Source organism: Drosophila virilis, chromosome 5, assembly GCF_030788295.1.
Source record: "Drosophila virilis strain 15010-1051.87 chromosome 5, Dvir_AGI_RSII-ME, whole genome shotgun sequence".
In the NCBI taxonomy this organism is placed as follows: Eukaryota; Metazoa; Arthropoda; class Insecta; order Diptera; family Drosophilidae; genus Drosophila; species Drosophila virilis.
The window spans coordinates 12424310-12452092 of record NC_091547.1 but is presented as its reverse complement, the minus strand read 5'-3'; the positions used below and the strand labels follow the sequence as shown (position 1 = coordinate 12452092).

The 27783-nt window shown below is 40.1% G+C and overlaps 13 protein-coding genes across 16 annotated transcripts; all 13 read left to right on the top strand.

Moving 5' to 3' along the window:
* Positions 1-195: 195 nt before the first annotated feature.
* LOC26531341 (lipopolysaccharide-induced tumor necrosis factor-alpha factor homolog) lies at positions 196-804 on the top strand. Its single transcript, XM_015174828.3, has 2 exons — positions 196-458; positions 615-804. Exons 1-2 carry the CDS (start codon positions 250-252, stop codon positions 715-717), a joined length of 312 nt encoding a protein of 103 aa, XP_015030314.1. The 5' UTR covers positions 196-249; the 3' UTR covers positions 718-804.
* A 776-nt stretch (positions 805-1580) lies between these two features.
* LOC6624948 (lipopolysaccharide-induced tumor necrosis factor-alpha factor homolog) lies at positions 1581-2648 on the top strand. 3 transcript variants are annotated; one of them, XR_004303962.2, is made up of 3 exons: positions 1581-2029; positions 2254-2429; positions 2513-2648. XR_004303962.2 is itself a non-coding variant. In XM_002050192.4 (2 exons), exons 1-2 carry the CDS (start codon positions 1674-1676, stop codon positions 2354-2356), a joined length of 459 nt encoding a protein of 152 aa, XP_002050228.1. In that variant the 5' UTR covers positions 1581-1673; the 3' UTR covers positions 2357-2455. The 3 variants fall into 3 exon arrangements, 1 of the variants encoding a protein (XP_002050228.1); XR_011416879.1 differs by having other exon boundaries at positions 2489-2648; XM_002050192.4 differs by lacking the exon at positions 2513-2648 and having other exon boundaries at positions 2254-2455.
* Positions 2649-3312: 664 nt separating this feature from the next.
* Positions 3313-4459, top strand: LOC6624949 (lipopolysaccharide-induced tumor necrosis factor-alpha factor homolog). Its single transcript, XM_002050193.4, has 3 exons — positions 3313-3469; positions 3624-3949; positions 4043-4459. The coding sequence occupies exons 2-3, from the start codon at positions 3645-3647 to the stop codon at positions 4137-4139; spliced, it is 402 nt and encodes a 133-aa protein (XP_002050229.1). The 5' UTR covers positions 3313-3469; positions 3624-3644; the 3' UTR covers positions 4140-4459.
* A 465-nt stretch (positions 4460-4924) lies between these two features.
* On the top strand, positions 4925-6377 carry LOC6625358 (lipopolysaccharide-induced tumor necrosis factor-alpha factor homolog). The gene is made up of 3 exons (XM_002050194.4): positions 4925-5067; positions 5898-6032; positions 6112-6377. The coding sequence occupies exons 2-3, from the start codon at positions 5902-5904 to the stop codon at positions 6212-6214; spliced, it is 234 nt and encodes a 77-aa protein (XP_002050230.1). The 5' UTR covers positions 4925-5067; positions 5898-5901; the 3' UTR covers positions 6215-6377.
* Positions 6378-7187: 810 nt separating this feature from the next.
* On the top strand, positions 7188-9281 carry LOC26530430 (lipopolysaccharide-induced tumor necrosis factor-alpha factor homolog). Its single transcript, XM_015174713.3, has 3 exons — positions 7188-8550; positions 8609-8738; positions 8815-9281. Exons 1-3 carry the CDS (start codon positions 8427-8429, stop codon positions 8915-8917), a joined length of 357 nt encoding a protein of 118 aa, XP_015030199.1. The 5' UTR covers positions 7188-8426; the 3' UTR covers positions 8918-9281.
* Positions 9282-16904: 7623 nt separating this feature from the next.
* LOC6625359 (lipopolysaccharide-induced tumor necrosis factor-alpha factor homolog) lies at positions 16905-17715 on the top strand. The gene is made up of 3 exons (XM_002050195.4): positions 16905-17118; positions 17191-17326; positions 17387-17715. The coding sequence occupies exons 1-3, from the start codon at positions 16965-16967 to the stop codon at positions 17487-17489; spliced, it is 393 nt and encodes a 130-aa protein (XP_002050231.2). The 5' UTR covers positions 16905-16964; the 3' UTR covers positions 17490-17715.
* A 251-nt stretch (positions 17716-17966) lies between these two features.
* LOC6625360 (lipopolysaccharide-induced tumor necrosis factor-alpha factor) lies at positions 17967-18419 on the top strand. The gene is made up of 2 exons (XM_002050196.4): positions 17967-18169; positions 18240-18419. The coding sequence occupies exons 1-2, from the start codon at positions 18039-18041 to the stop codon at positions 18340-18342; spliced, it is 234 nt and encodes a 77-aa protein (XP_002050232.1). The 5' UTR covers positions 17967-18038; the 3' UTR covers positions 18343-18419.
* A 516-nt stretch (positions 18420-18935) lies between these two features.
* On the top strand, positions 18936-19781 carry LOC6625361 (lipopolysaccharide-induced tumor necrosis factor-alpha factor homolog). Its single transcript, XM_002050197.4, has 3 exons — positions 18936-19109; positions 19173-19308; positions 19372-19781. The coding sequence occupies exons 1-3, from the start codon at positions 18992-18994 to the stop codon at positions 19472-19474; spliced, it is 357 nt and encodes a 118-aa protein (XP_002050233.1). The 5' UTR covers positions 18936-18991; the 3' UTR covers positions 19475-19781.
* A 401-nt stretch (positions 19782-20182) lies between these two features.
* LOC6625362 (lipopolysaccharide-induced tumor necrosis factor-alpha factor homolog) lies at positions 20183-20784 on the top strand. 2 transcript variants are annotated; one of them, XM_015174472.3, is made up of 3 exons: positions 20183-20344; positions 20407-20537; positions 20629-20784. In XM_015174472.3, the coding sequence occupies exons 1-3, from the start codon at positions 20258-20260 to the stop codon at positions 20732-20734; spliced, it is 324 nt and encodes a 107-aa protein (XP_015029958.1). In that variant the 5' UTR covers positions 20183-20257; the 3' UTR covers positions 20735-20784. The 2 variants fall into 2 exon arrangements, with proteins under 2 accessions (XP_015029958.1, XP_002050234.1); XM_002050198.4 differs by having other exon boundaries at positions 20402-20537.
* Positions 20785-20790: 6 nt separating this feature from the next.
* Positions 20791-21801, top strand: LOC6625363 (lipopolysaccharide-induced tumor necrosis factor-alpha factor homolog). The gene is made up of 2 exons (XM_002050199.4): positions 20791-21395; positions 21494-21801. Exons 1-2 carry the CDS (start codon positions 21058-21060, stop codon positions 21597-21599), a joined length of 444 nt encoding a protein of 147 aa, XP_002050235.1. The 5' UTR covers positions 20791-21057; the 3' UTR covers positions 21600-21801.
* Positions 21802-22088: 287 nt separating this feature from the next.
* Positions 22089-23365, top strand: LOC6625364 (lipopolysaccharide-induced tumor necrosis factor-alpha factor homolog). Its single transcript, XM_032435930.2, has 4 exons — positions 22089-22218; positions 22287-22790; positions 22867-22996; positions 23056-23365. Exons 2-4 carry the CDS (start codon positions 22529-22531, stop codon positions 23171-23173), a joined length of 510 nt encoding a protein of 169 aa, XP_032291821.1. The 5' UTR covers positions 22089-22218; positions 22287-22528; the 3' UTR covers positions 23174-23365.
* Positions 23366-23681: 316 nt separating this feature from the next.
* On the top strand, positions 23682-25349 carry Taf7 (TATA-box binding protein associated factor 7). Its single transcript, XM_002050201.4, has 2 exons — positions 23682-23863; positions 23919-25349. Exons 1-2 carry the CDS (start codon positions 23777-23779, stop codon positions 25179-25181), a joined length of 1350 nt encoding a protein of 449 aa, XP_002050237.1. The 5' UTR covers positions 23682-23776; the 3' UTR covers positions 25182-25349.
* Positions 25350-25512: 163 nt separating this feature from the next.
* Positions 25513-27385, top strand: RYBP (ring and YY1 binding protein). The gene is made up of 2 exons (XM_002050202.4): positions 25513-25967; positions 26190-27385. Exons 1-2 carry the CDS (start codon positions 25829-25831, stop codon positions 26501-26503), a joined length of 453 nt encoding a protein of 150 aa, XP_002050238.1. The 5' UTR covers positions 25513-25828; the 3' UTR covers positions 26504-27385.
* The last annotated feature ends 398 nt before the right edge of the window (positions 27386-27783 follow it).

The following is a 27783-nucleotide window of genomic DNA, read 5'->3' as shown; positions in this document are numbered from 1 at the left end:
GCGAAACTCTGACAATTAATCGTAAAAAGTCCCCTATTGTTTTCAGTGTTCTCTCTCTCTCTCCCTCTCTCGCTATCTTTTTCTCATTCTATTTTTTTTTATCAGTTATGGCACCGCACCTTGTAAGATAAGGCGACACGATATCTGACTGTGGAACCGTATAGTAGGTTCTACAGAAGCACCTATATAGGCTGCAGTGTAACGAAACCCATTGAACAGTGAACATTTAGTTGGGATTCTTAGAGCAACATGAGCCAGGGATACACGCCAGCGCAGACCTACCAGCCGGGACAACCCCATGTGGTGATCCATGCGACTACCACAACGAATGTGGTGCCCATTGGCAGCGATCCATCGCGTGTCCAGTGCCCCTCCTGCCATGCCGACATCCTGACCAATGTGAAGCGCACGCCCACGGGACGCACCCACTGCTGGGCCCTGATCTTGTGCCTGTTCCTGTAAGTTGCTCGGCTCCAAGTGCTCGGCGCATGACTCATCTGTGCACTGTGCCAATTTGAGCTAGTTTAGTCATGCATGAATCATACACGCCTGTTGAGTGCACTGACAATGGAAATACATTTCGAAATGATTTTTTTCTTTTATTCCCCTTGCAGCTGTTGGCCTTGTGTTTGTGTGCCCTATTGCATGGACTCCTGCCAGAACGCTGAGCACTCCTGCCCCAATTGCGGCGCCTATATTGGCACCTACGAGAACTAGCCTAACCCAGGACCTACATTTAAGAACGATTTTTGTATTTTAAAATAAGCTAAAGTCTCAAATTAAAGCACCACGATCACGACTGAATCTATAGAAGTTTTTTCTTAGAATTTTCGACATTTTAATAAAATGTACATATGTAGATATTTTCAAACGAATTAGCTGTCAATCGAATGAAAAACAAAAGAGTGCAAACAAAATAATTGTCCCATTTTATGCCCGTGGATTGGACTTTAAAAATCCATCCAAATAATTGCCTAGAAGGATTGTGAGAAAGGAATTTGAGCCCGTAAACACGCTCGTTACTTTTCCACCCATGAGGGATTGTATTTTGCATAAAGTGCGTATCAAAGATCTTTGAAAATGAGTTTCATGTAACTGTTTTCACGAATTTTCCACACTTGCGGGTGGAATTGCTAAGCAACCTGTCTTGGCGCCAGAAGACGCAATTACAGGATATGCACTTAGAACCAAAACTATGTTGCATTTTAGTCATTAATTACGAATTTTGTTGTGCGAACCTTTGGAAAATGTTAGGAACATTAGATGATAAGGTCTAATAAGTGTGTGCACCAAATGCCAGTTGTCCGTCGTTATCGTTTTATTGTTGTTATTGATAGGAAATAAAATTATCGTCGTTTACACTCGTTAGTAAAAGTTGGCAGCCCATTTTGGCCACTTTGTCAATTTTCAGAGAAACAGGTTATTAAAGTGCCCTTTAACTTGAAAAGTCCCCCATTTCCCAGATGTCAGCACGAGCTAATCTATGCCAGCTGTGCAGGTTTAAGAGATAAGTTCGATAACAGGCAAACTCATGGACTTTTTTGTATATTGTGCACACATTATCAGGCCTTAGTTTGCGTGTGGCTAGTTTAGTAAAACAATAAACAGCCAGCTGAACGGTTCGATTGCTCGGTGACAATTTATAAAGATAATACAGGGAACACAAACTGATCATGGAAAAGACAGAGCCGCCGCCGTACACTGAACAGCCGCTGCCGGAAACGCAACCGCAGCCAATGCCACAGGCAACACCTCAAGCACAGATCAGGTTTGTGCCAGCGCAAACCTATCAGCCGTATCCGGCGGGTCCGACGCAGCCGCCACTCTATCCGCCCATGCAACAACAACAACAACAGCCACCAGGTTCCTGTGTCCTGATACACACAACAACACAACCTATCCATGTGCCAGTGGGCAGGGATCCGACCTTCGTACGTTGTCCCACCTGCCGAAATGATGTGGTGACCACAATTCAATGTACGCCCACAGGACGAACACATATGTGGGCCTTGCTGCTGTGCCTAGTTGGGTAAGCTTGTGATATTGAACCCGTTCAGCCCAGTTCACAGTCAGGTTTCATTGCAACTCTATTGTTATCTGAAATCCATAAATTATCAAATTACAAAAGCAAAGACAAACCACAAATGATTCGACAATTGGTAGACAAACGTATTAGAGCTTGCCTATAAAGCTTGTCGAATTCATTACTTATCAGTAACAACAATAATCTAATCTTCCAATATTCCTACACAGCTGCTGGCCCTGTGTTTGTGTACCCTACTGCATGGACTCCTGTAAGACGGCGAACCATTACTGTCCCGTCTGCAATGCCTTTATAGGCAGCCGAATGCTCTGAAAGTGTTAGGAAATCAAAATTCAAAATTGTGCTCTAATAAAGGAACTGACCTACTGTAATACATAGATAAGTAGTACGTTCAAAAATAATTGTTATTAACTACCATCCTATAACTTTTATAAATACTATCAGATTTTGATTGATATACAATTTTAGGCTCGTAAGGATCCCGACAAATCGATGGGCTAAAAAAAGTTATTGACCAAAACACGATTCTTTTGTAAAGTCAACCTTTCTTGATGATTTTTTTTTGGAATATCTCGGCAAAAATATATCCGATTTTGGAATTTAACACCATTTTGGACTCGTAAGGATCAGCATTGGCAATTGACATTCATTGAATGAAAATCCAAATTTTGACCCAAATCGACAAAAAATCAATCAATCAAAAATCACGTTTTTTTCTCAAAATCGGGGTCGGTTCGAAAATCTCAAGTAAATATCGTCTGATTTTTATACGTTATACCTTTTTTGATTCGCACGGATCCCTACTTTCAATTAACGCTTAAACAAATTAAAAATCGATTGATTGTAAAGTCAACCTTGATGGTGTTGATGTGGAATATCTGACACATTCAGTATTTTGATTTTCTAGTTGAAACTAAAGCTAAGCTTCTTAGTTCGCATGCCGAAAAGTATGCAGCCCAAATCAATGGTTGCATTTTTGTGGTGCGTACAAAAGTATGCTACGCTTTTAATATAGAAATATTTGCAGCTTATGCATTTCTTTCAGCTGTGTCTTAAAGCCGTATATACTTAGTTTTATCTATGCTATTTGTTAAATAATATTTTATTTTCTAGCCCCTCGATTAGAAATACATATTTATGCTTCACTTTCTTTCCTACCAAAAATATGTTTACTGGGCTAACAATTATGTTTTGCAAGGCTTTTCTGGGCACTTTTTTTTCCGTTTTGTGCACTGAAAATTTGGCGTGTGTTGCCATCTCGCTCGCACAAATATAAAGAATGCTCAACACTTTTGCTTCTTCTTGCCGCTGTTCGTTTTTTGCGCTTTGTTCATTTCGTTTGTGTTTTTGGAAGAAGTCGCCGGTCGCTTCGCTCGCTTTGCTCAGTATTTCGAAAGATAAATAACTAAAGTTCATAAATATTAAGTAAGTATTGCTTGTATTCATGTAGAAACGTACATATTCATAAAATTGTATTAGGCATAAATAAATAAGTATGCATTTATATTACGGTTCTTTCCCCGCAATAACGTCGCAGCAGTCGAATAGTGTCAGATATTGATAACACTTTGATTTCCAGGCACGTGTAACTAAACTAGCCATGGAATATAGCAAGGTGTCCCCACAGCCGCCGCCGTACTCACCTGAGCAGCCGGGCATGAGGGCAGCTCCCAGTGCACCACCAAGCGAAATGATTCATACAGCACCGATGTATAACCCGCCGGTCACCGTGGTAAACCATGCCCCACCGATCACCGTATTGAACCAAACTAGCACGGTTCTTATCGATAACTACTCGGGCAATGGCATGATATGTCCACATTGCCATGATCGCATTCGCATGCGTGTTGAGCACCATGCAACATGCACCACATATATGTGTTCCGCTATACTCTGTCTCTTTTTGTAAGTGTACACGAACGTCGTGACGTTTCAGTTTCCGATTTCGGCGACAACTCGCAGCGTATCTAATTGCAATTCGTCTTCACTCCCCCACAGCTGCTGGCCCTGCGTCTGCTTGCCCTGCTGCTGCGATTGCGGCTATAAAACCAGCCAATACTGCCCGAACTGTAAGGCCTGCCTGGGCAGATTCTAAAACGACAGGAAACTGCGGAGCCAATAAGCAGATATACAACTCTAACCACAAAAGCACATATATATATATTATATACATTCAGATATATTCCATATATGCGCACTCTAACAGAGAACATGTAATACGTGACGTACATTTGATTTATAAAAAGGGGAGATAAGGTCGCGGCTCTTGAAATGAAACCCTTGCTTAAAGCAACCAACAGAAGCAAGCTTTTATAAACAATTCGTTTCAATAGTTAAATAAAATAGATAAACATAAGTTTTTTAAAGTAAACACAAATTTACCCTGTCAATATACGGACTCGTGTATAAACATAACTATGCATTTATTATTTTTCTGAAAAAATACAACATATATTTAACGACACCACAACATTGTTTTTTATTTCACATATACTTTAAATTATGGCAAATATATTTGTTAACGAAATTAAGAGGTTGCTAGCTCATGTTTCAGCAACATGTTCGCAACATTGTTGCCAAGCACTGTGGCTAATGAACAGTTTATTGGCTTAAACTAACTGTAATAGATATTATTTTAAATATTAACGTCACTTCAAGTCAGTTTAGCTCGATGAGTAGAGAGAGAAAGCTAGCTGAACGTTCGGACTCGAATTTAACTGTCACAAAATATTTAGGCAGCGTTGCCAATTTGTCGTCAGGTGGCAACACCTCGATAAAGTTATGCTTATGCAGTAACAGTTTTTGAGCCCATGAAAACGGGAACTGCTCCACTGTGCAGCATTTGGGGGTTAACATGCCAACAATCGGTTGGGCTGCGGCTCATCTGCGTTGCGAACTTCAAAACGCTTTCGTTCCCGCAACGCGCAACAAGTACGCGACGGCAACGCGCTTCTCTTAAGAGCAACCATCTACAGAAGTGCCATATAAACATCAATAAATTTACATATTATACACATATCGATGTGAGTATACAAATTGGCAGCTGGCTGCGATCAGTTTGATGACGAGGCTATTGATGAATCTGTACAGAAAGTGTTTATGTTCGAATTTGAAATTTGTTTATGCGGCGCGAGTGTGGCAAAGTACTATTTAATGTTTATTAATTGTGTGTACTCTACGTGAAATCCCTAAAAGTAGGCAATAAAATGGACAGTCAAGGCTTAACACATTAGCATTGTCCAGGGGATTGATGGAGATAACGATACACACCCAAAAATAATGGTGGATACGCCCTACATAGCCCAAGGAGTGGAGCAATGTAGAGGGGTGGGTGGTGCTGGAAGTTAGGGGGAGTTCGAGAGAATATTCGTCGTTGTAGCTGGTTGTTTTTATTTGTACAACCTTTTGTTGTCTCTCTGCTCAAGTTGGGGTTGCTGGAACATCTTTTGCATGACGACATCGTTGTGTGGCATGTGGCAGACACTTTCGCTGGCGCCACAAACTGACATCATGGACAGAAAATATGAAAAGGCAGGCGTATTATGATATCAGAGGAGTCGCTTAATATAATAGTGCGGTGGGGTTATTGAAATTAATTTGCCTGCCGCATGCCAAGCAATTATCCAGTATCGGCGCAATTAGCAATAGAGTCATGTGAAAGTACGTTGAAACAACAAAGAATCACGTACAGTTTGTTATTATCATGTTTAAAGCCATATTTTAAATGGGCTTTCCAGATGACATTGCACTGATTGCCACACACACGCCAGTTGGCATGCAACGAGCCGAACGCGAAGGTCAACATCAACTTCAAATCGATAACTAACCAAGCCCTTTATATTTCTTGCGACAGCAAAATGTCAACACCTGTCGGCCCGGAGCCCAGCAATGTGGTCTGCCCCAACTGCCATCAACAGGTGACCACGCGCACCGAGCCAAAGGCCAGCACAAAGACGCACTTGATAGCGCTAATCATGTGCCTCACCTGGTAAGCAACTGCTCTGCCAAACTATATACATATTTAGTTAATCCGACTAATGGCTATTTAATTATTTATTTCCACCCAGCTGCTGGCCCTGCGCCTGCTGCTTGTACTGCACGGATTGTGCGCGCAACATGGATCACTTCTGCCCCTCGTGCAGCGCCTATGTCGGCACCTATGAGCGCTGAAGAGTCCTGACAGCCTTTTGACTCCTTAAAGTACACCTGACATTTACAGCTAGATGCACAGCTAGTTAACTTCAAAACAAAGCACAGCCTTATTGCATTTCCTCTATTCACATACAGTCGAGCTACGCTTTAACGAATGTTGTTATTGAGCACAGTTTTTAATAAACATTTTTAATATTTAATGTATATTAAAACACGTAAGAGGTTCCAAAAAATCATCAAAAAGGTTGAATTTACGAACGAATCGGTTTTTTGTCAACGAAATTTTTCAACCCATCGATGATTAATTTGCTTGAATGCCAATTGATGGTAGGGATCCGTACGCATTCAAAAAGGTATAACATTTTAAAATCAGACATTATTTACCCGAGATATTAAAAAAAATCATCGAAAAAGATTCGATTTTCGCACCGACCTCTATTTTGAAAATAAGCGTGATGTAACCTCCTCCGCGCGGAGTTATGTCGTTTTGGAACGTCATATCTCCGCGGGGAGTTATGTCGTTTTGGAACGACATATCTCCCGCGGAGTTATGTCGTTTTGGAACGTTATATCTCCACGGGGAGTTATGTCGTTTTGGAACGTCATATCTCCCGCGGAGCTGTTACCCAGGATATTAAAAAAAAAATCATTGAAAAAATTTCGATTTTCGCACCGACCTCGATTTTGAAAAAAAAAACGTGATGATTTGGAGGGTCATATCTCCGCGCGGAGTTATGTCGTTTTGAAACGTCATATCTCCGCGCGGAGTTCTGTCGTTTCGGAACGTCATATCTCCGCGCGGAGTTATGTCGTTTTGGAACGTCACATTCCGCGCGGAGTTATGACGTTTTAAAACGTCATATCTCCGCGCGGAGTCCAAAATGGAGTTATGTCGTTTCGGAACGTCATATCTCCCCGGGAGTTATGTCGTTTCGGAACGTCATATCTCCCCGGGAGTTATGTCGTTTCGGAACGTCATATCTCCCCGCGGAGTTATGTCGTTTCGGAACGTCATATCTCCGCGCGGAGTTATGTCGTTTTGGAACGTCACATTTCCGCGCGGAGTTATGTCGTTTCGGAACGTCATATCTCCCCGCGGAGTTATGTCGTTTCGGAACGTCATATCTCCGCGCGGAGTTATGTCGTTTTGGAACGTCACATTTCCGCGCGGAGTTATGACGTTTTAAAACGTCATATCTCCGCGCGGAGTCCAAAATGGAGTTATGTCGTTTTGGAACGTCATATCTCCCCGCGGAATTATGTCGTTTCGAAACGTCATATCTCCCGGGAGTTATGTCGTTTCGGAACGTCATATCTCCCCGCGGAGTTATGTCGTTTCGGAACGTCATATCTCCGCGCAGAGTTATGTCGTTTTGGAACGTCACATTCCGCGCGGAGATATGACGTTTTAAAACGTCATATCTCCGCGCGGAGTTATGTCGTTTTGGAACGTCATATCTCCGCGCGGAGCTATTACCCGAGACATTAACAATTGCGCAGTTGCATATAGCTTTGGTTTTTTTTAACCGATTTTGATGAAATTTTCTACAGTATATCTTATTTTATCATAGAATATTTGTGTATACTGAAAAAGTGAATTGCATTTAAATTTTGGCTTAAATTGGTTGGCAATAAAAGTTGTGTTATTAACTTGTTTAATATATATAATTTATGGGGTCGGAGATGCTTCCTTCTGTCTGTTACATACATTTGGATTTTTTTTAATGGGTTCAGGGTATAAAAAAAACGCTTTGAGCTTATTTTGGGTCAGCAAAAAAGTTTACAGAAAAGCGAAGAAAAGATATTGTGAAAGGAAAAGGCATACAGTAAAACCTGAAAGATTAGAACTTTTTAGATAGGTTTTAGGAATTAAAGCAACAAATCTTAAATAAAGCGAACAAATTTTAAGATGATTCACATAAAATGCAAGAAACAATCAGAATATTAATGCCTATAAGGACTTTCATTATAGCGAAGTCCGACTGTAACTTAGTGCATTTAACATTAACTTGTATGCAATTATTTTGATGTTAGACAACAAAATTGTAATGTTTATGTCAATTGTTTTTCGAAATGTCAGACATTAAATAAATATTCAAGTCAAGTGCCGAATAGTCCTTAATGGGTCGATTATTGCGTATACGCCGCGTAATGCCAAATGGAAAACGGTAAATGCGCAAGCTAACTATAAAAACCCGCCGAGTTTCAGGCGCTTATCACATAACATAACATGGAGGCGGATCTCAAGCAGATTAACTACGCCTACATGTCAACGGCTCCTGCCCGGGCTGAGATGACAGCTCAGCCAACGCCGGCGCCGGCGCCGGCTGCAGTGATGGTGCTCAATGCAAATGGTAAGTGATTGCATCACCTGGCAGCACCCAACCTGCGGATAACCAACTCCTGTTGCAGCCGCACCGCCATTGGGGCATGAGCCGCAGCGCATGACTTGCCCCAGTTGCCAAAATGTGATGCAAACGCGCCTGGCACCGCGTGCGAATAAGAACACGCACCTGTTGGCCCTTATACTCTGCCTAACCGGGTGAGTCAGCTAACGTCAGCAGCTGCTGGCATGGAACTAAATTGCCCTGGTGACGCCCTTCTGTTCTGTTTTCCAGGCTGGTCTGCCTGGTGCCGCTCCCGTATTGCCTCAAGAGCTGCCGCAGCTTGGATCATTATTGCAGCTGCTGTAACCAGTACCTGGGCAAAGCCGTCAACTAATTGCACCCATTACCATTAGGTTTTCAATCGGCAGAAATTAAAATTAAATTGCAAAACATTTAGACAAAAAAAAAAAAAACAGCATAAACAAAGTAAAAGTGCTCTAGTCGGGAGTGTCCGACTAGGGGATACCCTCTGCCGTCTGCTATTAACGACAAATGTAGCCAAGAATATCTATCAAAAACTCTCGATCTTTCTATGCTATAAATGTAATTCTCAAAGCTACATATTCAATTTGAGCTGTGAGTCTTATCAATTGAAGAAACAAACTTGACTTGGCTTTTTATGCTGATCAAGAATATATATGTATATTTTTTCTGCCCATTTCATTCATGTGCGCAAAACGTTTTTTCCATTTTTACACATTTTCAATGGGTTTATTTAATATGAGATATGATGAAATTCGGATAGCCCCGCAGAACTAGAGAAAATCTGCACACATACATACATTCTTTTGTTATTGCTGGTAAAATAAACATGCTCGTAGCGCGATCAGCATTTGGTGCTAGAAGAGAATGCCGGGAGTCCCCTAATCGGGAAACTTCTTGGTATATATATGAAATGGGGCATAGCTGGCGGGACTGGCAAATAAAACACCTTCAACGCTCGGTGATGTTATTAGTAAATTGTGTGCTGTTAGCATTTAATATTTCATAATGTACGTATAATGTATTGTATATATATATAGTGACATATCCATAGTCGCACCCACCCTTTAACATAACTTAGCACATAAGCATAAGCACAATTATAAACATTTCTAATATTGTAAACAAAGAGCCTGGTGATAACATCGACATTGGTCAAGATCAAACTGTCCCCCTTTGGTAGACATAAACAATTCACCCTAAATATCACGCCACTGTCAATGTTCCCATCAGAGTACTATCCCACGCATAATTGCTGACGCAGCTCAAACTTCACTCAATTTTGACTCAAACTCTCTCAAAGCGAAGTTTGCTAAGCGACCGCAACAGTTAGATAAATCAGTTCATATTCGGGAAGCAAATCTGAATGTACTCAACAAAAGTAGCCGTTAAGTGAAAATAATAAATTGAAATATATTTTTTTATAGTAACCTAACGTGTAAAACTTAATTGGCGCAGCCGGTAGGATACGTCGGGAAAAATTAAAGATCGCTAAAGGATAATTAATTCCCAGATCTAACGCACAATCGCGACCGAAAGTGTTGTCGGAGTGTAATAAAAATTTTCTCGAATACGTATCCGCACAAGAACCTTCGGGTCATTAGTAGCTTAATAATATTGACCCTTTGGGCAATAAAGCTACTACAGTTAATAACGACTGGATTTGCATATCGTTTGATCCCTGCAATACGTTATTACTGAGTCTTTTTAAGACACACACACAAAAAAAAAAACATTTAACCAATAATCCATCACAAACTTTAACCTAAAATAAAAGTGCAAAATCAAAGAACAATAAAGTTCAAACCTACAAACTCAAAACTATTCAAAAAAAAGTGTATTACACCAAGATGACAATGGAATTATCAGAACAACACCTCAACCAGGCCCTTTCACAACTTAGACAGGTGCCAAGCTTTGACGGATCAACGGATCAACTAAACGCCTTCATTAAAAGGATAGATTACATCCTACACCTGTATCCAACCCGAGATGTTAGACAACATAGCATCTTATACGGAGCCATCGAATTGCAAGTCACAGGAGATGCTCAGAGAATATCACAAAGGACAGCAGCCAACACTTGGCAGGAGCTGAGAAACGCATTGATTGAAGAATACAAAGTGCAGACACCATTTGAAGAACTCCTTCGACGCTTATACAACACGAATTACCAAGGAAACGTCCGTAAGTTCATCGAGGAGCTCGAGAATAAATCTTTTGTTATATTAAATAAGTTAGCACTAGAAAATATACCTAGCAATACAACCCTTTATACAAATGCTATGAATAACACAATCAAAGATGTTATTACAAAAAAATTACCAGATAGGCTTTTCATGATGTTAGCCAGACACGACATTACGTCGACACAAAAACTAAAGCAAGTAGCTCAAAGAGAGGGATTATATGAAAATAGCGTTACTGAAAAACCTAAAAATAATAATGTTCAGGGAAATCCAAATAACAATCGTAGGAACATGGGAAATTATCAGCAAAATGCTAACCCAACCACCATTTCAAGTGGCTATTCCAACACGAATCAGAGTTATCACGCACAAAATAAACAGCATAATAAGTCCGAAGACAATCAGAAAGCTCACCACGAGTTCCAACAGAAATTAAGTCAAGGTAGATACCAAAATCCCTTAAACTACCAAAATCAGTCCCATTCACGCTTGAATGCACCAAACCCTCCGACTAAACGTCAAAGAGATAGTAACAGTGGGCAGATGAAAATGGATACATCCGAAAATTTTCATCAGCAAGCCTCGGAACAAACAGAAGAAATCCATTCATAAAATTGATTATGAATGACGAAGTTCTAAAATGTGTCATCGACACAGGTTCAACCATTAATCTAATGAAAACTAACCGCTTAAATTTTCCAGTTTACAACGAAACATTAAAGGTTCACACCATAAATGGTGTTATTGAATTAAAACAAAGTATACGATTAGGAGCAAGCAAAATTTGTCCGAGCAAACAAAAATTCTATATTCACGACTTCTCAGAGCATTATGATGTTCTGATTGGGAGAGAATACCTTGAGGCATGTCAAGCAAAAATAGACTATGCACAAGGATCCGTAACCTTAGGAGAATTTAACTTTTGTTTTAGATATAACGACGAAGAGGTCGAAGAGGACATGACCGCACAAGAGTGCCTTGATCCACCCTCAACAGAGGACAGACCATTTAACTTCGCTATTAATAATGAATTAATAGAAAACAATGAGTTTAGGCTAGAGCACCTAAACTCAGAAGAAAAAGAAAAAATAAAAAAAGTTTTACATGAATTTCGTGATATCCAGTACCATGAAGGTGACAATTTGACTTTCACTAGTACAATTAAACACAAAATTCTAACGAAACATGAGGACCCAATTTACAAGCGTCCATACAAATATCCTCAAATATACGATGAGGAAGTAAATAAACAAATAAGCGATATGATAAAACAAAATATCATACGTAAATCCAAATCCCCTTACTGCTCACCAGTAATAATCGTTCCAAAGAAAAACGATGCATCTGGAAAGCAAAAATTCCGGTTAGTCATAGATTACCGCAATCTCAATGAACTAACTATTAATGATAAATACCCTATCCCGATCATGGATGAAATATTAGACAAACTTGGAAAATGTCAATATTTCACAACCATTGATCTAGCCAAAGGCTTCCACCAAATCCAAATGGATCCTGGTTCAATACCCAAGACCGCATTTTCGACTAAACATGGCCATTACGAGTACACTCGCATGCCATTTGGTCTTAAGAATGCACCTGCAACGTTCCAACGTTGTATGAACAATCTCTTAGAAGATTTAATTTTTAAAGATTGTCTGGTCTACTTAGACGACATTATTATTTTTTCCACTTCATTGGAGGAACACATTTTGTCGCTACAAAAGGTATTTAAGAAGCTTAGAGAAGCTAACTTAAAACTACAGTTGGATAAATGCGAGTTTATGAGAAAAGAAACTGAATTTCTCGGTCACATCATCACAACTGAGGGTATAAAACCAAATCCCAACAAGATACAAGCAATTGTCAAATTCCCAATTCCAAAAACCCCAAAAGAAATTAAATCATTTCTAGGATTATGTGGTTTCTATAGGAAATTTATACCAAATTTCGCTAATATAGTAAAACCATTAACACTTAAATTAAAAAAGGGAGCAAAAATCAATATAAAAGACAGAGACTACGAGCTAGCGTTTGAAAAGCTAAAAGTACTCATAACATCCGACCCAATTTTAATATACCCTAACTTCGAAAAACCATTTTCATTAACTACAGACGCGAGTAATATGGCAATAGGGGCCGTCCTTTCGCAAGAGCATAAGCCTATATGCTATGCAAGTAGAACTCTCAACGAGCATGAGTTAAATTATTCAACGATTGAAAAAGAATTATTAGCAATCGTTTGGGCCACTAAATACTTTAGGTCCTATCTCTTTGGTCGACAATTTCAAATCCTTAGTGATCACAGACCACTCGTCTGGTTAAATAATATGAAAGAACCTAACATGAAATTACAAAGGTGGAAGATCAAGCTAAATGAGTTTGATTTCCAAATTAAATACGTCCCAGGAAAAGAAAATTATGTGGCAGATGCTCTGTCCAGAATTCAATTAAACGAAAACTTCTTAGGCGAAGATACAATTAGCACAAGAGCAACAATACATAGTGCTCAAGAAGACAACAGTAACCATTTACAAATCACAGAAAGACCACTTAATTATTATAATCGACAAATAGAATTTGAAAAAGGAACCGAGAACGAAACAAAAGTTACGAATTACTTTCACAAAACCAACATAAAAATTACGTACAAAGACATGACTAATACGCATGCCAAAGAATTAATAAAAGAATACTTATGCACAAAGAAAAGTGTGCTATACTTCCACAACGAAGCAGATTTTCCAATTTTTCAAGAAGCCTACTTAGAAATAATAAGTCCGAATAATTCAACAAAGGCAATGAAAACTAGTACAAAATTAATAGACCTTCAAACATATGCAGAATTCAAAGAATTAATATTAAAAAAGCACAAAGAATTATTACATCCAGGAATTGAAAAAACTATCAATTGGTTCAAAGAAACCCACTATTTCCCAGATTATCAAAATTTAATTCAAAATCTAATAAATGAATGTGAGATTTGCAACATCGCAAAAACAGAACACAGAGATACAAAATTAACTTTCGAAATAACTCCGGAAATCGCTAATATCCGAGAAAAATATGTAATGGATTTTTACATAGTAGGAGATAAACAATTTTTATCTTGCATTGATATCTATTCAAAATTTGCATCATTAATAGAAATAAAAAGTAGAGACTGGCTAGAAACCAAACGAGCTATATTACAAGTGTTCAACCAAATGGGTAAACCCATCGAAATAAAGGCAGACAAAGACTCAGCTTTTATGTGTACAGCTTTACAATTATGGCTAAAATCAGAAGCAGTAAATATTAATATAACCACTAGTAAAAATGGTATATCCGACGTAGAACGATTTCATAAGACAGTTAACGAAAAACTAAGAATCATTAACAGCGACTCAGACGTCGAAAATAAACTTACAAAATTTGAAACTATACTCTACACGTACAATCATAAAACAAAGCACAAAACGACTAACAGAACACCAGCGGACATATTCATATATGCAGGTACACCAGAGTATGACACTCAAGCTAATAAAGAAAAACTAATAAATAACCTCAACAAAAAACGAACAAATTATGAAATTGACACTAGATACAAACACTCACCGTTAGTTAAATCAAAGACGACAACCCCGTTCAAGAAAACAGGAGAACTAAGACAAATCGACGACAAACATTTTGAGGAAACTAACAGAGGCAGGAAAATAACACATTACAAAACCAAATTCAAAAAGAAAAAGAAGACTAATCAAAGCAAATATAACAATTACAGGTCAACAACAGACAGCGATCAAAACATACAAGCACCAGCTTAAATTAATTATTATAATATTACTATCAATAACTGTAAACCATATAAATGCACAGAGTATTGAAATTAATCCTATCAAAGCCCATAACGGATATCTCATATTTAAAACAGGAACCATAGACATTCCGACAGATTACGAATTCCACTGTTTAACGGTTAATATAACAAAAACCGAAGAAACTTTTAACAATTTAATTGAACAAAGTAAAGAATTCAATAACCTTATACAAATCGAATACCTAGTAGAAAAATTAAACAGAGAAATAAACGGCTTAAAAATAGCCAAACGCAGCAAAAGAGGTTTAGTTAACATAGTAGGAACAGCATATAAATACTTATTTGGAACATTAGATCAAGAAGACAAAGCAGAAATTGAACAAAAAATAAGCAACTTAGCAGAAAACAGCGTTCAGGTTAACGAATTAAATTACATAATAGAAGCTATAAACAAAGGAATAGAAATCATGAACGAACTAGATCAAGAGAAACAAAAAGGAAAGAAATTAGATATCCTTATATTTAACTTACAACACTTTACAGAATATATAGAAGACATTGAGATGGGAATGCAGCTCACAAGATTAGGAATTTTTAACCCAAAATTACTAAAACATGACTATTTGTTGCATGTTAATTCTGAGAAATTGTTGAATACAAAAACTTCCACTTGGTTTAAATCAGATACAAACGAAATACTTATAATATCCCATATTCCTCGAGAAATAATAAAAAGCCCGGTATTCGAAATAATTCCATACCCGGATGAAAATAATAATATTTTGACAGAAATAGCTCATGAAAAATATTTTACCCAAGATAAAAAAGTTTATAGCAGAGAAACAAAAAAATTAATTAATAATGAATGTTTAACAGGAATTTTAAACCAAATAACATCAGAATGTAGTTATACTAAAATTTTGCAAAATTTTCAAATCAACTACATAGAACCAAATATAATTTTAACTTGGAATTTACCAAAAACTATATTAAACCATAATTGTATAAATAACGAAATAACAATAGAAGGAAACAATATAATAAAAATCTTTAATTGTTCATTGCAAATTAATGAAATTTCAATTTCAAACAATATGTTAGATTATACTCAAAGCATTTACGTAAGCAATGATGTTATAAAATTAGAACCACTTTCGTTTGTACAAACGAAACAAATTATAAATGCACATACAAAATTTAACAATGTATTCCAGATAATTACAATAACCATATTTGTAATCATATTAATAAGTTTAACACTGTATTTGACATATAAGTTCAAAAGCATACCTAAGAAATTAATTATAAAATATAAAAAACCCAAAGTAGAAGAAACACCTACAATAATAGGAGATATACCAATTCTAAAAGAAGAAAATGTTACACTATATCCAAACTTAAACACCTGAGGACAGGCACTTTTCTAATGGTTGGGGGAGTGACATATCCATAGTCGCACCCACCCTTTAACATAACTTAGCACATAAGCATAAGCACAATTATAAACATTTCTAATATTGTAAACAAAGAGCCTGGTGATAACATCGACATTGGTCAAGATCAAACTGTCCCCCTTTGGTAGACATAAACAATTCACCCTAAATATCACGCCACTGTCAATGTTCCCATCAGAGTACTATCCCACGCATAATTGCTGACGCAGCTCAAACTTCACTCAATTTTGACTCAAACTCTCTCAAAGCGAAGTTTGCTAAGCGACCGCAACAGTTAGATAAATCAGTTCATATTCGGGAAGCAAATCTGAATGTACTCAACAAAAGTAGCCGTTAAGTGAAAATAATAAATTGAAATATATTTTTTTATAGTAACCTAACGTGTAAAACTTAATTATATATATTATATATGTAAATATCAATTATTGTCCGAGGCAAGTGCCAAGTTTGTCTAATAGTTTTTATGCCAAAGGGAACTAGCTGCAACTGCTTACTTAATGCTTATTTGATATGCATTCGATTAAAATAGCAATTACTATTATGATGGATTTGACAAGCTTTGGCTTATATACCCCATATGCATGTCCTACAGCTCAAGTTGAGTTTATACTTCTTATATAACCAATGCTATAGTTGAGACTTTACTGTTTAAAGATAATAAATAAATCTTTGACTGAACACTGCGTCATTAGATGGCTGACGTTGTGGATTCTTGCGCTGGAAGTTGACTGGACAAATTTGTTATCTAACTCACACGCGCACACATACAAATTACACACCCACACACACACACACACACACACACACACACACACACACACACACGCTTGTATACCCTTGTGTTATTTTGCTATTGACTGACAGGCATCGGGAAAGCAGCGGAATTTCACGCTTCTCAGTTTCGTAGCGAGCCGCAAACGGAGCAGACCTCGCTCGGAAGACCAAAGCTGAGCAATGGACAACAAATCGCATCTCTATCCGCAAGCGCCGGACGCGCCGCCGCAATATGGTGACCTGGGCGGCCCGTCGATGATTCCGACGGAGTTGCCGCCATCGGCAATGCCTGCGTCCGTAATTAACGTGCAACAGCCGCAGGTTTACATGCAGGGTTAGTGGAAGCCAAAAAAAGTGGCCGAACAATTGTTAAGTAAACAAAAGACACAATTAATAATTTACGCAGGTGTGGCACAAAATCATTTGGGCCGAATGCCAACTGTGGCCACCTGCCCCTCGTGTCAGGCGCGTCTGCTGACCACGGTTAAGCACGAGCCCAGCACCAAGACCCATCTCTTGGCGCTGCTCATTTGCCTGGTGGGGTGAGTACTGATCGCGTTCGGGAACCATCTGTTTACCATCGATAATCTGTTGACTTGCAGCGGCATCTGTTGCTGCTGTGTGCCGTACTGTGTGGACTCTTGCCAGAGCGCCGTGCACACCTGCTCCAGCTGTGGCGCCTTTGTGGGCACCTATCAGAACTGAAGCAGTTCGGGCTGGCTTTAAATACAAACGAAATCTCTAAATACTTAACATTACGGAATTTGTAATGTCTTCAAGATATTCCACACGATTTTCGGTATTAATCATCAATCAAATTGAAATAAAATATTGAATTAATTTAAAATTAAATAACAAACTCAATTTTGTATATGATGCACACACATTATATATTCACTTAATTAAATGAAAAAGCTTATACACAAATGTATATTATTAGTTTTGATTCTATTCAACATATTCTATCCGTATGTACCATCTGCTATATATCCCAGTTTTAGACCTAAGCTCAATCAATCTGTGGAACTTTTCCGTAAGAGCAACTACTTCGAAAGCTTTTGTGAGTTGAAAAGAGAATTTCAAACACACTTATCGAGTTAGTTTATTGTGCACGCATTTAATGCGGGTAAGTTTTCTGCTTTTTACAAATAAATAATAAATAAAGTCCGTAAGTTATTGAAGAGTCACAGTATCGCAACAAGCAGCAGCCGCAGCGGAGCTCAACATCAAACAAATACTAGAGGCAAAAACAAAATGTCCACAAACGTTGGTCCCGAGTCCTCCAGAGTGGTCTGTCCGAACTGTCATCTGGAGATGATGTCGCGCACGGAGGGCCATGCCACGACAAGAACACACATTTTAGCCCTAATCATGTGCCTGACACTGTAAGTGAAAAGCCGCAGACTCTGATCAACTTTACTTGAAGATCGTACTCAAATTTCTGCCCTCCTTCAGTTTGTGGCCCTGCGCCGCCTGCTTGTATTGCACGGACTGTGCCCGCAACGTGGATCACTATTGCTCCTCTTGCAACACCTTTCTTGGCACCTACGAACGCTAAGCTCAACTGATGTATGCTCATATTTTGAATAAAGAAATCCAGAACTCGGAATATATCTAAATTAAATGTGAGAAATCTTAAAGCCAGTCTCGCTAGCTCTGTTGTCGAAGTGGGGCTCGGGGATGAGGGCTCGAATTCATGGCCAAGTCTGCTCTATATATGAATTTTTGTGAGCTCCAGTTCGAATCTTTGTGAGAGAGGCTTATTAGCTTATATTCTTAGCTAAACTGAATGATTGATAAGCAGACATTAGCTATTGAAAGGGACATTCTATTCAAATCGCCTCCACTAATGGCCAACTCTCTGGGGTCATTATTATAATCATTCTATTCGCTAAGAGGCAGAGTTCATATTAATAAGCATATTATTCATTTCACATTGAACAATGTTTCCTTTGTTGATAAATCAATAGGCCTTTGTTTTTGAAACTGTATGACTTGTCACCTGCGGGTACTTCTTTTATGACGACACATCTTTTGCTCTCATATTTACTTTTATTTCAAAGCCTTATCAATGGCTCTCCGCAGCTCGTTAGCTCTTCAGTTGCACCCATTTCTTGAGTGGGTTTCTTTTGCGGTTTCACTCGACAAGAAGTTTCAGTTCCGCGTCAAGCTGCGAGCACTTCAGACCTTCAGAGAAGCCAACGAAAATGGAATCGAAGCATGCCTATCCCGTGCCTCCTCCTAGCTATAGCGAATTTGGCAATCCAATTCTAAGGCCAAGTCCAGAAACACATTTCATGACGACAGCGCCAATTGCGTCGAGTAGTAAGTAGTTTGCCGCGATCATCCCAAGAGAAGCCAAATATTTGACATATTTTTTGTTTGTAGCTACGGTGCCGAACGTCCTAGGCAGCGGACCCTGCATGGCCACCTGCCCCACGTGCCACAGTCGTCAGCTAACCGCGGTCACATTCGAGCCCAACTCCAAGACGCATTTGGTTGCGCTGCTCCTGTGTTTGCTGGGGTAAGCAAATGTTATTTAAATTTGTTTGGCCTTTCTTTAAGGATATTTCCTTATCTACTCCAGTTGCGTCTGCTGCTGCTGTATACCCTACTGTGCAGAGTCCTGCCAAACAGCCGTGCACAAATGCGGTCGTTGTGGCGCCTACATCGGCTCCTATCAGAATTGAGACCGTCTTCTAGGCTTCGATTTCATCACAAGCTCACAATATACATATATATACATCTGTATACACAGATATACATATACTATATGCATATAAGTTTGCAGAGCAAAGCACGACGGTTTTTTTTTTATCAAGAAAATAAGTTTTAACCTTCCTCATCGAGATCGATAATTTATTTTTAACCAAAATTTGTTTCACGTAGATTTAAATACTATTATTTTTGTTTATAATATGCCTGCGATTCATCTAGCAAAGCGTACAGAAATACACTTTTATCAAGTATAATAAAGCATTGAAAGAAACCACATAAAAAAAAGTTTAAGGAAAAAAATGCAATTTCAAGAAATTTGTTCATGATTCAGTAAACCTCAGTTTATAATCTTGTTATATATATTCCATATATCAAATTTTAAAGGCACAAGATCATGGAAAGCCTGATGATTATTTCCAAGCATTACACAATCTCTGGAGTTCGTGTTTAGGGAAATGTGGCGATATGGTTGCGCATTTCCGGTTGCATGCAAATAAAAGCGTCGCTAGTATACATTTTAAAATAAGTCGCTGATAAATCGCCTACGAAACGAACCAAAGCGTTTAGCTGGCAATAAATAAATGAGTTGGCAACTGTTGCTGAAAGTTTCGAAAGCTTTTTAACGGCATGTTGCTGCAACATGCGCGCTGGCAACATTGTTGCCAGACACAGGCAGAAAACAACGAAGAGTACGAAATCGAAGCTGGTTAACAACAGACCTGTGCGCGGATAAAAACCGAACATGAGCTATCAGTATGCGCAGGCGCAGCCACAGCCGCCCAGTTACGAGCAGGCAACACACTTTCACGTGCCAACACCTGCTCAGGTGGTCATCATACAGCGTAAGTACAGAATGTTGCTCATTTGATGAATTGTTTGATTGTTTGGAATAATTGCAGAACAGCCGTCGCCCGCTGTGGGGCCGGATCCGTGCTACATTAGCTGTCCGCATTGTCATGTGCAGAAGCTGACGCGCGTCGAGTATTCGCCCAGTGTGCGCACCCATTGCATGGCCGCCCTGCTTTGCATCGTGGGGTAAGATAACGCAGACTCTGTTATCAATAGCTCTCACTCTTCCTCTCCCTCTTATCTTATCGGTATGTGCTTGTTTTTCTTGCTCGTGCAGTCTCTGGTGCTTTGCCTGTTTGCCCTACTGCGCTACCAGCTGCATGAATGCGAATCATTTCTGCGGCAATTGCAACAAATTTGTGGGCGTCTATAGCAGCGATTAATAGCTTTATGCTAAACAACAATAAACGTAAACAATTTCTCCACACATGCACACGAACATTTTTTTTTTTAGGTGTTAAGCGACACGCACGCACACATACTCTGATGGAAAGCTACTCATTTTACCTATAAGGTAAACAAATAAGCGCACAATCGGCGTGAAGCTTTCGACAAATTGGGCGCAAGAAGCAGAGACAGCAGAAACCTACCACATTTGATAAGAACCGATTGGGTGCGTCGCAGGTTCTTGTTTTTTTTTTGTTTTTCATGGCTAGCATTGACAGCGCCGACAGAGAATTTGTCATACGTCGGTCATACTCCAATTATGGAAAGTGTCTATCCCAAAGAGCCGCTGGAGGTGCCTAAGGAGGTGCACGAGCAGCCGGAGCAGGAGCAGCTGTTGGCTCCACCAGCGCCGCCCAGCTATGATCAGGCAACGGCCACGACCACGCCCACGCCTGCCCAGACAACCGGACCCGGAACCGTACCGGCAACAACAGGGACAAGCACTCAGCACACGGTGATCGTGGTGCCCAGCTCGCCATATGGCCCGGATCCACAGGATGTCCAGTGCCCGTTCTGTCACAATTACACGCGCACCCGCGTCTCCTACAGGCCCAACTCGCGCACCCACCTAATTGCGCTGGTGCTGTGCTTGCTGCAGTGAGTAATCGCCGCAATGGCCCACAGATAGTACTTAGTTGTTGTTGTTGTTGTTGTTGTTGTTGTATGACTGTTGCGACACTTTTCCATTCCGCCAGACTCTACTGCTGCGTGTGCCTGCCCTACTGCATTTCCAGCTGCATGAACACCAATCACTACTGCGGCATGTGCGATCACTACCTGGGCACCTATTTGCGCAAGTGACGCTCCCAATCCCCCCACCCCTCCCCCGCACAGACGGATGTGGAACTCCAAAATGAACGTTTATCTGCAGCAGCAGCAGCTTTTGCTAAAAATACAAAATTATACCTGAGATACACATACATATATGCATATAGCTACCTGTATTTAAAGAGCAGGCATTTGTGTACCTTAGATAAATTGTTCAAATACATTAGTATCTAAATTTCGTGTTTTTTTTTTCGGTTGTGCAATTGTTGCAAAAGATTGCCAAAGTTTTTACTTGATTTTGTTGTGTACCCTATAACCATAAAAACTGGCTTAAAAGGTATATTGAAGTGCTGAAAAATATAGTTGAAAGCCCTTATGGAATATCTATATATAAATTGACAAAAATCGATTTGTAAACAGTTTTCGAACTTGTTTTGTGAATTATACATTTAATTTATTAAATGTCCAATCCATTTTCTCTCAAATTTAAAACGAAACCTTTTTAAAGTTTTAGCCTTGACATTTCTACGACATATTTAAGCACAACAAATATCTTAAGTACGGGACGGTAAACACCGAACTTATTCAGGAATGCATTTGCCATAGTTTGGGGCTGAGAAACGAACTCGAACAAATAAGATTGTACTAGAAAGTAAGCAGTATCTGCCAGTCGGGCACCTTTGAACATCTCGTTCGTACCTGTTTTTGTTTTCGTTTTAGCTTTCAAGCTCGCTCTCCGCAGATCTCTGGCAGCTATTTTGGTTAGCGCTAAACTTGAATTCAGTCGCGTGTTGAAAGTGAAACGAAAAAGACCACGGCGAGAGCGTGAACAGAGAGTCGGAGCGAGCAACAACGACGAGGTTTGAGACGGCAATTAGCAAAGCAAACAAAGCTTTTGGGCTGTGATTTGTCGCTCTCTGTAGTATCTGATTCATATTGAAGTTAAAGCTGAACTTCGCACCATGGAACAGAAGCGTGCCATGCTCTATCCACAAGTGGATTTCAACACGCCAAGCGCTCCGCTGCCGACGCCAACAAACGAACTGTCTGCTGCCCAGCTCGGCGTGCCCATTGAGGCGCCGCCATCGTATGATGTGGCAATAGCAGCACACACTCCTGCTCCCGCTACCGTTCCCGCTTCAGCGACGATTGTGATTGCGCAGCCGCAGCCACAACAACAACCACCACAGCCACAACAGCTGGAGCCCACATTTGTGCAGACAGGTGAGTCCGGCTGCGTGCAATTATGATTGCAAGAAATGTTTTAAAAAAAAAAAAAACAACAACAACTTGGTTGCAGGTCCCACAAATCTGGGCCCGAATCCCTGCCGCGTGCTGTGTCCCGCCTGTGGCGTACAGAAGACCACTCGCATGACGCACACAGCCAACGCACGTACTCATATGGCCGCAGCGCTCATCTGCCTGGTGGGGTAAGTGGGAAACCTCTAGAACCTCGGTTCGAACTCTAATCCAATTGCCCATTCCATAGCTGGTGTGTCTGTGCCTGCTTTGTGCCCTATTGCATGAATAGCTGCCGCACGGGCAACCATTACTGCCGCAAGTGCAACACCTTTTTGGGTGTCTACAATCCGAAGGGTGTGAAATGATGCAGTCGGATGAGCGCGATTAAATAAGATAAGATAAGCCAACCGTTGATCTATTTACATAAGCAGTCACATATAACAGCTTAAAATGTCACTTTAACGTCAGCTGTTTGTACTATATATTTTTGTAGCTATTTGTTTAAGAATATTATAATTAAACATGCATACAAATAAACTATGCATACATACATATGTACATACATGTGTGTGTGTTAAAAAACAAGTTGCGCTTGGTTTTTTGCTGGACGGCCTTTGGGTTCCATTTTTGCGCGCTGCGTGGGCGCAATACGGCAGCCACGACACAGATTTATTAAGCGTACATTATTATTATTAACTATACACACAGCATAAGTGTGAAGATGTCCAAAACACAATGTAGATTCTTATTCGATTTGCTTAGGCGCGCTTTTCATTTTATTTTATTAATTAAGGTTGCCAGATCAAACACACAGAATGAAACTTTTCAACACTTCTACGACTATCGATAACTGCCACCCGCACGCTGATTATATTCGCGGTATCGAACATGCAACAGTGTAGTAAAAGTTGTGCCAGAAATTTCTTAGTTTGTTGTTTATTAAATATAAGTTAAATCTATTAGTTAAAATGTTTGAAAAGAAGAAACAGGCTGAGCATAAGCCTAGGGATGATGGAGTTGAGCTAGAGAACCAGTTCATAATGCGTTTTCCCAAGGTAGGGCAACGTTCGCTTACTTTTGACACATTTGACAAATTGCCTCCTTTTTTAGCACCTGGCCAGTGTGGTGCACGAGTCCATACAGGCAGGTAACATCAAGGATCGATTAACTATACAATTAGATCAGGATTTGCGGTATGGGGAGGTGCGGCTCGATGACCAATTGCTCTACGCAAAAATTGTCGACCTGCCGACAGTTATGGAGAGCTACAAGACGATAGACAATAAAAGCTTTTATAAATCCGCGGACATTTGCCAGTTGCTCATATGCAAGGAGGAGCCGGAGGATGAGACGGAGAAAGAGTCGCCCAACAAGAACAAGAAAAAGGATCCCAACAAGGTGGACAAAAAGTATTTGTGGCCCCATGGCATAACGCCGCCCTGCAAGAACGTACGCAAACGACGCTTTCGCAAGACGTTGAAAAAGAAGAACGTGGAAACGCCGGAGATCGAGAAGGAAGTAAAGCATCTGCTGCGCATCGACAACGAGGCTGTGCGCGTCGAATACGAGATCATCAATGAGGAGGACAAGCCCAGCGATGAGCTGGATCAGTCAGACATCAAGCCGTACAACGAGGCCGATGAGGATATGCAGGACGAGACCATGCATGCCAGCGATAAGACCCTCAATGAGAGCAACTCGCAGCGTGAGATAAACGTGGAGTCGGATGACGATGAAACTAGCAATTTCGATACGCATCGGGCGCCCAATATGGGCGTAGCTGCTCATGATATATTCGGCGAAGAGGTCTCTACCACAGATGACGAGGACGAGCCCACATTGCCCGGCAACAATTCGCGTGCGCAGCGACACGAACTGGAGGAATCTTCACGGTTGTCCGCCGACGATTCACGCATGTCTGATTTCTTTGGCGCTGCCAGCGGCGGTGGCGTTGGCGGCGGCGCTAGCAACAGTGGCGTTAAGATGGAGCACAATGAGTTCAACAAGTCGATGTTCGGACGCGAAAACAGCAGTCCAAAGCTGAGTGCAGCCGGCTCGAGCTCGAATTTGGCTGCGCCCAGCGGTTTCTATGACAATCAGCTTATGACCAAGCGTGAGGAGTTCGAGAATCTGGAGTTCATGGATGAGCCGCAACCACAGTATACACAACAGCAAATCCACGACAAGATCAATCAGCTGACGCGTCAAATAAGCGAACTGAAGAATCAACAATCGCAAAAGTCAACCGAAATTGCGTCCATTCAGAATGCCACGCTGAAGCAGAGGATGCAGGAAACGCTTGATAATCTCTACACGCAGGTCATAGAGCGTGAGCTGGAGCTGAAGGACTTTGAGAATATGCTGGAGCAATAGATTTGATCATAGTTATATCTAAGTAAAATGTGAATTATAAGCTAAATGAAAACATGTATATATATTATCTAATATTAAGATGAAATTTTATATTTAGATTTAGGACAAATGAGGTATATGTAAATATCAATGTCAATTTTTGTAATAAAAATGTGTTTTTAATATATATTTAAAATGGGTGTTTTTAATTCAAAGAGCTGCATGAAAACTAGAAACAAAAACAAAATTCGTAAATAAACAAAGCATATTTTATCAGATACTTAGCGATGTTTTGCCTATCGATACATTGCCGCCGATATATCGATAGGGATTGCGGTAGTTCAGCAACATTTTGTGTTTATTCTCGCGTCACATACGGCAACTCCGCAACAATTTTCTATTTGGCCAGAAGACAATTGCAGAAAGTTTTCACCCGAAAAAAGCAGCTAATATTCGCCAATTGCAGATGAATGGAGTAATTAAGCGTAAATTGTGCACATTTTGTAAGCCAGCAGCGCTGCAGTGACCGTTTGCGAGCCTTTCTGTTGCTGCGCCCAGCAAGAGCAGCCACAACAACAGTAGCAGCAGCAGCAGCAGCAGCAGTGACAACAACAATTGCAAAAATTCGGCCAGCTGCATTTGACATCTCTTTGGTCAGCGTTATTATTATGGACAAAAAATCCTCGCCCGTGCGACGACAAAAGCGCCAAGCGAAAGTAATTGAGGAGAATTTCTGGGACTGCAGCGTCTGCACGTACAGGAACTCGGCGGAGGCGTTCAAGTGTCGCATGTGTGACGTGAGAAAAGGTGAGTGACCTCGATTTCGATTTAGAGCCAACTGCGACTGCGACGCCGCGTCAACGTCAACGCCAACGTCGCATTTGAATTGCGAGTAATTTGTAAAAAAAAAAACCCAATCGCTCATGTGATGCGGTGGCATAGTATCGCCCTCTCGTTTTACTGTTTATGCTTGGTCTCATTTTCCCTTTTCTGTTTTTCTCCTGGTGCTGCTGCTGCGGTTGCTGCTAGGCACCTCGACGCGCAAACCGCGCCTGAACTCGGCGCTAGTCGCTCAGCAGGCGGCCACATTGCCCGGCGCCAGTGGTAACATGCCCAACGGCAAACCGGCGTCCAGTTCGCGGCATGGCAGCGGGCACGACAGGCAGCGACACAAACGGTATCCAGCGCGTTTGAAGAACGTGGATCGCTCGACGGCGCAGACGCGTGAGGTGACCGTGAATTCGGTAACCGTTTTCATCACAGAATACAAGGCCAAGCCGGTGAGCAGCCGGCGTGAGTCGAGTGAACAGAGCTTCAGCGAGAGCAACGATAGCCGGAGTTAGGTTTAAATGATAAGCGCGTAATTTGTGTTCCCAATTATATCCTTTTTTTTTTCTTTTATATATGTATTGAGAGATATATATATGTGCTTAAAGATATTCTCTGTCGGTGAACGGCCACGATTCCTTTCCCGTCTCCGTCCCCTATTCACATACACACACACACACACGCGAATCTAATGTCGTCTTAGTGTACAACTAAAAATTGTAAATTCTAATATTAGGCCTAAGTACAATTGTAAATCTATAGCCTGTTCTTAAGTTAGCAAGTATTAAGCGATATTCATGTTCTGTAAAACAGCAGCCACAGCATCTGACGATGATCCCCATGCATAAGAACTTCCACTTATACTGGCTTTAGTAGCCAATGACTGCATTTAAAAGACGCTGTGGCTCCGCTGCATTCTCGAACGAGAAACAATGTAATTGAATGTGAAGTCGAGAACCTTGTATATATATACATATATGTTTTTCAACCAAACAAAATGAAAACAAAACAAAACAAAAAAAAACAACAACTGTCTCGTATTGTAATATTTGATTCCTAATTTATTGATTTGTAAGCGCATCTTATACATACATATTTATATATGTTCTACAAATCTATTGTTTATAAGTGTCAAATTGAAAATATAATTCGAATAAGTGCAACTGCGAAATGTTCTATGTTCACAACACGCCCATTCAATGGGCAGACAAAGCGACGACGCTCGTTTATGTAAACAACAAAACAACAACAACAACAAAAAAATGTGAAAAGAATACCTGATTCTCAATTTGTCTGTATTACGACTGTGTATGTAGCTGTATGTAGGTTGCAGCAGCAGATCCAATAACCAAGTTCAAGTGTCTCCATTAAATGGTTTGTGTTTTTTTTCATCATTATGTTATGTATTATTATTAATTTACTAACAATAACAATTTTTGCCTAGTTAAATGCTGCATGACAACGAAATAGGCCGTAGCCATGTGAATAATACTTAGAAAATTTGCTAATTTAAATGATTTTTGTTTTGTTTTTTTTTGTTTTTGTATACAAGACTGATTAAGCAAATACCTAAAGACCATACTACTATAACGATAGCCCACACAGTTCAGTTTGTTTGTGTTGCCCTCGATAAGAACACACAACTAACAGGCACAGAAAATAAACAATACAATAGTTGCAATAATTACAACAATTTTTTATACTTAGCAAAGTTTTCAAGCTTGGCCATACAAATATATTATACATATATATTATATATATATATATATATACACATATAGAACGTATTTAGCTG